The 10,303-nt window shown below is 32.5% G+C and overlaps 1 protein-coding gene and 1 non-coding gene across 3 annotated transcripts; one reads left to right on the top strand and one right to left on the bottom strand.

Annotated features, from left to right (window-relative positions):
- The first annotated feature begins 1,558 nt into the window (after positions 1 to 1,558).
- Positions 1,559 to 2,305, top strand: LOC148788558 (large ribosomal subunit protein eL29z-like). 2 transcript variants are annotated; one of them, XM_088878387.1, is made up of 3 exons: positions 1,559 to 1,718; positions 1,850 to 1,972; positions 2,050 to 2,305. In XM_088878387.1, the coding sequence occupies exons 2-3, from the start codon at positions 1,871 to 1,873 to the stop codon at positions 2,131 to 2,133; spliced, it is 186 nt and encodes a 61-aa protein (XP_088734513.1). In that variant the 5' UTR covers positions 1,559 to 1,718; positions 1,850 to 1,870; the 3' UTR covers positions 2,134 to 2,305. The 2 variants fall into 2 exon arrangements, with proteins under 2 accessions (XP_088734513.1, XP_088734514.1); XM_088878388.1 differs by having other exon boundaries at positions 1,640 to 1,767.
- Positions 2,306 to 4,690: 2,385 nt separating this feature from the next.
- On the bottom strand, positions 4,691 to 4,762 carry TRNAT-UGU (transfer RNA threonine (anticodon UGU)). The gene has a single exon. It is a non-coding gene; the product is annotated as a tRNA-Thr (tRNA).
- Positions 4,763 to 10,303: the final 5,541 nt, after the last annotated feature.

The raw sequence follows: 10,303 nt of genomic DNA, 5'->3' as shown, positions 1-10,303 counted from the left end.
ATATGCAATAAGAGTTTCATTACACCATTACCCCTGTATGAACACATATTATGATCTTTTATAAATTTATGATTCTACTTTCAAATTGACAAGGACAAGATAGATACAACAGAACACTCTATCAGAACAGAACTTACAACTATTACAAGCAAAAACTTCACACAATGTGCTTTACGTTTCCCGGTATTAACTGCAAATGGCTCCCAAACTACCACTTTGAAGCACCTAGACATCTCGTTGGGCTACTTAATGTACTGAGACAGTCATCTGAAGCCCTCACCATACCCCATTTTTCAGACAATGCTGCACATGAAAACCTCAATTGGCCAGACGTTTGTGTCAGCAAGACTGACCTTACTCTTACCGGTAGCGAGACCGTTAGGCCCATGTAATCGGCAAATCTCATTAGTTACCATGTACTTCGAGGCACGAAAGCAGCAGTTAGAATCTTAGTTCTAATCAGTTTTTTGGATATGTGATAGAAATATCAACCTGAGCATAATAGTCTTTCCAGACTCGTGGAGCTATTTGGTGACCTCCAAGATCAAAAGCTTTGGATTTTATTTTCTCAATACTCGGTTCCTCAAATGTTGGAAACTAAGTTGGTTGATGTTGCACCAGTCTCTGCATCCAGAATCATGCCATCAAAACAACACTCAAGTTACCATATCATCAATTCAAAGACAGAGCAAAATAGAGGAACTTCTTTCAGCTAAAGCCTATTCTATGCAAAGAAAACTCCAGCTGCTCAACGTTATTTGGCATAAATACCTCATTATTATTTAAAAAATTATAAATATAACATCAATCTTATCGTCCCTCTAACAACGAGTCTATTGCGTTAAGTTTCCATTCATTCTTTATGGTGAACCGATCAAAATAGCCTTTTGGACGATGAATTATAATTTTATATATATATTTTTCAAAAATATGGACTAATATTCCATATAAATTATTTATTTTATCCACTCTAATTTTTTATATTTATTTATTTTTAAATTTTTTTAATAAGAATAAAATAGTAATAGTCCACCTTACCATCTAGAGGCTACATAATTATTTTTCATTGTAGAGAATAATTATAAATTTTTAAATAATAAGAAGGTATTCATAATTATGCCGAATTTCAAGAAAGATAGCTGTAATTTATTTTTTTTTATTTACCAATAAAAAGGCTATTATAAAAATTCATACTGTATATTAAAGGAGAACACCTTTTTTGTGTCTCTCCCTTTTCTGGTTTGTTTTTACTTATTTATTTTTATTTTTCATCTAACTTCCTCTCCTCCATCATTTTTTATGGTTATTTTTCTTATTTTCATTCATTTTTTATAAATTTAATATTAATTTATTATTTATATATATACTTTACTAAATAATAAATATTTTATTTTAAATAGTATTTATACATGTGCGTTCACAAATTGCTAGTTTATAAATAATTTGTTTTAGACTGTGTACATTGGCACATTACAAGCTCAATTTATATCCAGACAATACAACCCAGAAAGCCCAAGTCCGTTATAGGCTATAAGGCCCATTAGCACACCCTTTCGAAGCGTACAGTAAGTCCAAAAGGTCCAATTTCTTGGGCAATTTCGTCAATTCAAAGACGACATCAGAATTAGGGTTTCAAAGCTCAGCAGCTCATCGTGGCTCATACAAAAGAATCCAAAACCCAGTCACCCTCGTGTCCCTATCGCCGCCCCCCTGCACCGGTAAATGTTTCTCCCACCACCGCTCCGCCACCCCCCTGCCGATAAATCGGTAGATATGTCTATATATGTATATATTCTTGATTGGTTGCAATAACTGTTGTTCTTTTTTCTGTGTTTTTCTGCTGAAGCAGAGCTGAGAAGAGAGTAGAGATATGGCGAAATCGAAGAATCACACGGCGCACAACCAGTCATACAAGGCCCACAAGAACGGCATCAAGAAGCCCAAACGCCATCGCCACACCTCCACCAAAGGGGTAGCCTTCTTAATTCTCTCTTTCTTTGTGTTCATAGATTGTATAATTTGAGTGAATTTATTTCAATTGCTTTATAGATGGACCCGAAGTTTTTGAGGAACCAGAGGTACGCAAGGAAGCACAACAAGAAGAGCGGTGATGCCGCCAGCGAGGAAGAGTAGATTTGATTTTATGTATTTTACCCCAACCCCCCCAACTTCTTAGAATGGGCATGACTCAATTTTGTATGGCGCAAAATCAACTTGGTATCTTTTATTTAATATGGTGTTTAAGGATTTTCACTGGTGTTGGTATTGGATTATAATGGCATCATTTCATTGTTTTTGAGCTGAATTCTTGCTTTTGCTTGAACTTGGATTAGTTTCATTTACTAGTATTGCTATTCTTGTTCTTGTGTGAGCTTAAACAAGCATTATAGCTGCGTCAAAGATGTGGTTTGTGTCTTTTGATGTTCCGACTGTGAACTGCAGTTGAATACCATCTTCTATGATGCTTTCCAAGTGATTCATGAGTACTGTGGTATAAACAGTTACCAGTGGGAATTGGTTTGCTGTTCTAATCCTTACTGTCGTACTTATAGTTTATGATGCATGTTGATCTCTGCTCTGCAAATGTATTTTAGTCTTGATCGAGGTGTTTCTTTTACTAGCTAGTAATCATTTGAAGGTAGATGTGAGGACATTAGGAATGCATATCTTTATTGAAGATGTAATTAAGCTGCCATCATCTTAATAAATTTTATATATTGTAAGTAGCAAAGCTACGTTTTCGTTTCCAGCTATCAGATGCTAGGACTTGGAGGTTTTATCGTGCCCTTGAAATTTAGAAATCCTATTGGAACATGCTTGTTCTTGGAGGTGGCTTCCTCCTGTGCATGATGTTTTCCTTAGGGGCTTGTTTCAGCATTGTACTGGCCTAACCTACATGTGTTATACCAATTTTTCTTGGTTTGTTGATGTATTACCATATCTTACTCCTCGAGCATTGAGGGCGTCTTAGATACAACAAGATCATCTTTGCAAATTCTTTCTTGGTAACTGTTGCTCTGTGGGATTTTGCGTAGTTATTCTTGGTGGTTGTTTTGATTCTAGCAAATCTTGTTAAATATTATGAACGGCGACATATAGAGTAATGCATATCCTATTAGCCATTTCTTGAAAGCTGGTTTGGGACTGTATTTTTATTATGTGCTTCACATCCAGACTTGATTTATATTGAAACGATGACAAAGTGCTGTGCAAGGCCAACTGAAAGTTACGGCCTTCTGGAAAACTGATCTTGCTAGTTCTTACCTTGGTGCAGAGTATTGCATCCTTGCTCCTTATCTTGCTCCTTAACTGGATGAATATAAATGAAGCTTGGTACTTCACTCTCATTACACTTTGAACTGATGAAACATAACAAAATAGTCACTTTGAGAGATTTCCTCTTGACGTGTGAAATGGAACATTTGATTTTTTGTTGCAAATTCTATTTTATTTTTTACTCTATTCAAAATATGTGTAGAATTTTTTTATCAAAATAGAATATATGATGAAATTCTTTTACACATATTTTGTATATGTTGAATGGATAGAAACTGAATTTGAATTTGGAGTAAAAAAATTTCAATCCGCTGAATGAGGCATGGATTTGGAGGGCAAGCCAATCTTAATGTGAAATGGCAATCGGGATTTCAACTTGTTATGAAACATGAGAATAAGAAGTGAAAATAGATGATTGATGTGGGTTGAGAATCCAGGAGGATCCATCATCCATCCGGGCTTTTCTCCACTATGAGATTTGCGGATGGCTGTACCCCTCAGCTACTAGATGATTTAGAATGCCCATTAACAAACTCACCCTCAACTCCATCAGTAACACCTCTTAATTTGTAATGCGATGCCCCACCAAGCGCCAAACCCCTATTTGGACTGCTCCTCTCATTATTTGGAACTCTTCTTCTAGTGGTCCTGAAGTACTCACCAATTCTACACCCAAATTTCCTTCTTATCTTCATCATCACCATTCATGATGCCATCATGCTTCACACCACTATCAAGAGACACTGCAAGAACCTTGTTTCTTCATCCGCCTTCTTATCACCCTCATTCACTTTTTATTATTATCATCACTAGTTTGAATTTTAATATAATTTGCTTCCTCTAAGATGTTTGTGGCTTTTTATTTGTTAATTTATTATAAATTGTACCATTTTATAAAATATTATTCTAAATGTTGTATTTGTGTAATCTATTTATATAATAATACCCGGGCCAATCGTTTTTTTAATCCCGTCCGATGGCTGACTCAATAATTTGATCGATTCAATCCCCGATCCGATTCTAAAAACATTGCTCAAATGTGTGAGGATGAAGTCCTTCAATCCAAAAAATGCGTTCTCGTTCCAAGTAGAAAAAAATAATATGTAAATTACTTTTGATCCCTATATTTCAGGTTAAAATCATTTTTGATTCTTAAATTTCGAAGGCATGATTTTGATTCTTAAATTTTATAAATTATTATGATTTTCGTAATTTTTTTCAAACAAGATTTTTGTGGACCAAAATTGTGACAATATACAAAGATTAGGGACTAAAATGTGTCAAGAAAAATATAGGGATCAAAATTAATTTTCACCCAAATGTATGGATAAAAACCGGTAATAGACAAACTAATTGGTATTTTTCACGATTGATCAGTACCCGAGCACGAATACAGCAAATATAATTTGAAATTTGCCCCCATGCAGGATCGAACTACAGACCTTCAGTTTACAAGACTGACGCTCTACCACTGAGCTATAGGGGCAGTTGTTCTTACAACATCCGCCTATCTTATTGAACATTACATTTGGAGCTTAGTTTGTTAATTAAGATTACATTTTTTATAATCGATAGCCGTCAAAAAGCAATATCGACTAAATTTTCATTATGTGAGCGCGGTTTTGATGCAAGTAATTTCACTTGCCTCTCAAGTGAGAAAATGAGGGGATTTTTATACTAATACTACGGTCTGCTATTTAGGGTAGATATGGATAAAGTACTACTTTAACTCTCACTTACCCTATCCTATTACATGGTTATAATTTATTAACAGAGTTATTTTAGTAATTTGTAGTAACATATCATGGTAGTGGGTTTGACTTAGACCTTCAGTTTTTAGAATATCATACTTATCTTATTTAGTTTGATTTTTTTTCTCCGTCAATAATCATGTTTTCCATTATAAATTACTATATATTGTTGGATGTATCATTGTATTTTTTTAAAAATATTTTTTCAGCAATATGCTTAATTTTTAAGCGTGATTGTAATTATTTTCTATTGAAAGTTGGGTTTTTCTAGGAGTGATGAGATCGCACTTAATGTGTATGTATATATATTTTTATAATTATTATTCTAATTATTTAAGCAAAATAAAGAAAACAAAGTTAAAATGAATAGCTGACCAATAAATGGCTATTTTGGTCAACATACATTTTGTACATCAAATTAGTTATTTTAAAGTACTCAATCTTAAAGTACCATTTATTTGGTTGTATGTGATAAAATGGTACGAGAGAAATGTATAACAAAATAGGGACATGTTCTTTTCTTTTTCTCTTTTTGTTTTTTTTTTTTTTTTTGAGAAGGTAAATTGCATTATTTAAAAAGAAAAAGGGTTTAATGCAATTTACTTCCCTGTGATAAGGATATGTTTTTTGTTTTTTCGGAGGCACATTGCTTTATTTTAAAAAAATATAGGGTTTAAAATTACTGAATTTTAAAAAATACTAAAAAATTAGAAAAGAATAATTGCTTATTTACAATATTACAAGAGAAACGCTTGCAATTTTCCCAAACAAAAGAGGTAGAAAAGGTACAAAATGTAAGGTCAAATTTTCATTTAATATTAAAGCCATGTAATTTAAAATTTTGTCGGTTTTATGAGGGTAAATTACATTTTTGGTCCCACAAGTGGACCCGATTTCAATTTTAGTCCCATACTAAGTGCAATTCGCACATTTGGTCCTGTAAGTGGATTTTTTTTCCAATTGCCGTTAGGTGCTGTTGTAAATGGAGGGAAAACATGGAAAATTGGAGGGAAAATCAACAATTTGGTGGGAAATTACACTATACCCCTCTTCCTTCTATTTAACTCCCAATTCTTCATTTCTCCTTTCATTTAGTAGAAAAAAATCTCACAAAATATGGCTGCTAGTAGAGAAAATTTTTGTCATTATGGAAGGCTTGCGATTTTGAAAACTTCATGGACTGACGACAACCCAGGTAGGAGGTTTTTTGGGTGTACGAAAAAAAGAAGCGAATGTGGTTTTTTTCGTTGGGAAGATCAGCCGATGTGGCAAGGGCAAAGGTTATAATACCCGGATTGTTTCGAAAACTGAATAGAATGGAGGACAAAATTGCACAGATGCAACGAAGACAAATTGTTTTAGTTTATTTTTTGGTTGTATCTTGGCTTATGGTGTTATTTAAATATTGCTTTGGTTGAGTCTTTGTTAATTTTCTTTGGAGTATATTTCTCCAATTTTTCATGTATTCGGCAATATTAGGTTGCTATTTTAGGATATGTAATTTGTATTTTTTACTCTATCATTATGTTGTTTTATAATCGGCAATGTGTAATTTTGTACGTAATATTATGCTATGGTTAATATTCCATCTTCAACCAAAAACCTGAGCAATCAAGTGAAAAAATATTGTAAAAACAACCTATAAAATACTGCAAAAATATAGTAATCAACCAAAGACAAAGAAAAATACAGAACACAGAGATGCAAGAAATGCCCTGTTTTTATCATTAACTTATCAAATTGTCATTAACCCCATACAAAATGCCACAAAATATTATGAACTTGTCATTAACCCCATACAAAATACCACCAAAATGTCATAATGTTCCACCACATAACAAGACAAAAATCAATACAAAGTATCATTGTTTTGATCCAACACAAAATCAAAAAAACACCAAAATGTCATACTGCTGCATGTAATGTTCACTTTTTCTTGCTCTTTGGATCTACAAGTGAAGCCAAGTTGCTCATGCTAACGTATTTCTTGCCATCTTTCTCCAAGGTAGGAACCAAACCTTTGAAGCTCGATCTAGTTTGTGGTCGAGGAGGAACAACTGGATGGTTTGTACTAAAAGAAACAGGATCTCTTATATTGACTCCTGAATTTGATGTCCTCTTGCTTTTTTGCTTGAATTGCATTGATGAACCACTCCTTTTTCTAGCCTGCAAAACAACAAGTATTAGTACAGTAATATTTGAAAAATTAAAATTAAAGCAATAAGTACACTAATTGCTAAATCACTTACTGTTAATTTGTGTGATGATTGGGAATCCTCATTAAGTACTGAAAGTTGAGAGCTTTCATGCATGGGCTGATCATGATAAACCTATATATTCATGAAAAGCGGAACAAGTTCATATCATATATTTATGAAAGATATAAGTTGTCAAAGTAGAAAATAACATCTATCAAAAATTTGTCAAATAACCAACTTAGATTGCACTTACTGGTCCATTTTCAAAATCCTGAGTCAGAGGTGGACCTTGAAGACCTTGAACGGTTGACTGATCTCCTGACATTATATCCATATGTAAATTGCTATTGCTATGAGAGACATATACACACATATAACAAAGGGGGGACCACCATGTGAAAGCAATAATAAAGCTTCAATTTTTTAACCAAATAACACCATAAAAAGCCTTAATTTTTTAACCAAGCAACATTATAAAAATCCATCACATGTCGGAGCACCAGTCAGAATAAATAAACAATGATACAGAATCCATCCACTATCTACTATTTAAGGTGAAAAACCAAAAGTTTCAGTTCAAATGTGTTACATACCGTAATTGGGAGGGGGGTTTTCATTTTCTGAGGGGTCGCGTAGAGCCATGTCAATTACCCACGCTCACCAAAACCTTGCCTTCAACAATAGCCGACACTTTGCTCACCAAAAAAAACTCAGCAAAAAGGATTTTTTTCAAAGCAGGGAACAGTGAACGAACGAAGAAGAAGCACAGGTGAACGAACGAAGAAGAAGCGCCGGTGAACGAAGAAGAAGATCAGGTGAACGAAGAAGAAGAAGCGCAGGTGAAAAGGGGAAAAAATTAGGGCTTTTGACTGCTGTAAATTTGGATCTTTTCCTTCTAATTCAGCGTAAGATGAAGTGAAATTTCTCACGTACAAATCACGTGAGAAACGACCTAACGGCAATCAGCAGCAGCTGTCAAGTTTAATGGAAATCCCCAACTGGGATTGAAATTGGAAAAAAAATCCACTTACGGGACCAAATGTGCGAATTGCACTTAGTATGGGACTAAAATTAGAATCGGGTCCACTTGTGGGACAAAAAATGTAATTTACCCGTTTTATGATTACCCTTTTATTTGTATTGTACAAAGTTGTCGAATATACTTTAATAGTTTTTTTAATAATAAATTGTTTTTTTTTGCTGTAATTTAAATTTGATGCGCTTTTAATAAATTACCGTTTAATATAATTACTATTTTCTTGTGTTTAAGGTAATATTTTTATTTTAGTAATTAAAATTTAATTAATTTATTAAAATGTCGTGTTTACATAAAAGAAAAAATATTCTGACCAACTCAGGGCACCTCATCTCATTCTTTTCCTTAACAATTCATGACACCGTTTTCTTTTTGGGAAAACTGCAAATAATCCTGTGATATTGTAAATAAATAAATTATTTTTTTATAAAAAAATAAATTAATAATTTATCTTCTTATGTTTTCTAAAATACAATAATTTATCTTCCTAGTTATGTTTTTTAAAATGAAATAATTTATCTCCTTAAACAGGGAAATAAATTGCTTCATTATAAAAAGCAAAAGGAAATAAATTGCTGTTTATTTTTTTATAAGAGATAATTTGCTTATTTGCAATGTGTATAAACCATTGAGGCTAAATTTTGTGTGTATAACCCTCAAGGAAAATGTACATTATGTTGTTTTAATGTGGTTTGTTCACTTTTCTTCTAGTTCTACACTTTTCTTCTAGTCCTTGTAGAACTGTATTGACACGCTAGTTTGGAGCATTTTTGTGTAACCGCAGTTTTTCCGTGCAGGAGCCAGAATTATAGGGAAAAATGCAACTTACCCTTTTATGAAAAATTAGTAAAAATCTCCCTATAAAAAATAAAACAGTAAATTATCCCCTGTATTTTAAAAAATAAAGCAAATTATCCCTATCTAAACCATTGATAGGGGGTGATTTGCTTTAATTTTTGAAATACAGAAAAAATCATTTATTAATTTTTTTTTTCACAAAAAAGTTTGCTCACTTCACATATCATAGACGTTAAATTGCATTTAACCCCATATTTATATGTATAGTCTACTTTTCCATCAATTTTTTTGAGTAATATATAAAATGTTGGTTCCTAACTTTGCTCATGAGGTACTTATTTTTATTGGCTTAATCAATCAATGCTCAACGCGCAATTTATAACTTTTGTTATTGCATAATAAACATATTATAGCTAAAATAACAAATGCTATATCCTTTTTTGTAAAATTATAGCTATATCCCATGAGGTTATAATTGTAATTACAACTATCTCTTATTAAGACAAAGCTTACAATAATACTTCTTGAAAAATATTGTACTGACACTCGTTAGCGTATGTAGTTGTAATTTTTAAAAAAATATAAAATATTTGTGTATTTTGGCTTAATATCAAAGAATGTTAATGTAATTTATCATTTTTTTTCCTGGGTTAATTTGATTGGGACGATGTATCCATAATATGATTAAATGTATTATCATTAAATTATATATCTAAATAGGAATTAAAATGTCTCTGAAAAATAATATCTATACTCATAACAGCTACATTTTCGAGTGTCGAGCCAACAAATAAAGGTAAATGACAATAATTTATCTTAAAATTTGTCATAATTTTAAATATTTTATTATTTCTTGAAAAATTTGAAGTATATTTTGAAATTAAAATTTATTTAATAAATACTCATTCGTGATAATTTTTACTTAACTATTTAAATGAAAAATATTTATAATTATGAAAATATAGAAGGAGCCAATTTTAATTTACAGCAACATGCCAACAACATTCCACGATCTAAATGGGCAATATCACAAATATACGTATTTAAAGGGTGCAAAATGAAAATGGACCCTTCAGTCCCAACAAATAAAATGACACGTCACGTTGAGAAAGATGCCACGTTAGCTACCTGTCAATGAGAAAGACCGCCATGAACTTCGCTATTTCAGGTCCTACCCAGCTGACGCGTGTACAGACGTGGGACACGTGTCGAAAACCCACCGAGTTTGGCCTTCTCTTTGCGAA

This window comes from Sesamum indicum, linkage group LG3, assembly GCF_026168435.1.
Source record: "Sesamum indicum cultivar Baizhima isolate 11 linkage group LG3, ASM2616843v1, whole genome shotgun sequence".
NCBI classification, from domain to species: domain Eukaryota; kingdom Viridiplantae; phylum Streptophyta; class Magnoliopsida; order Lamiales; family Pedaliaceae; genus Sesamum; species Sesamum indicum.
Note: the sequence above shows the minus strand (reverse complement) of the source record. Positions and strands in the feature narration are given on the sequence as shown.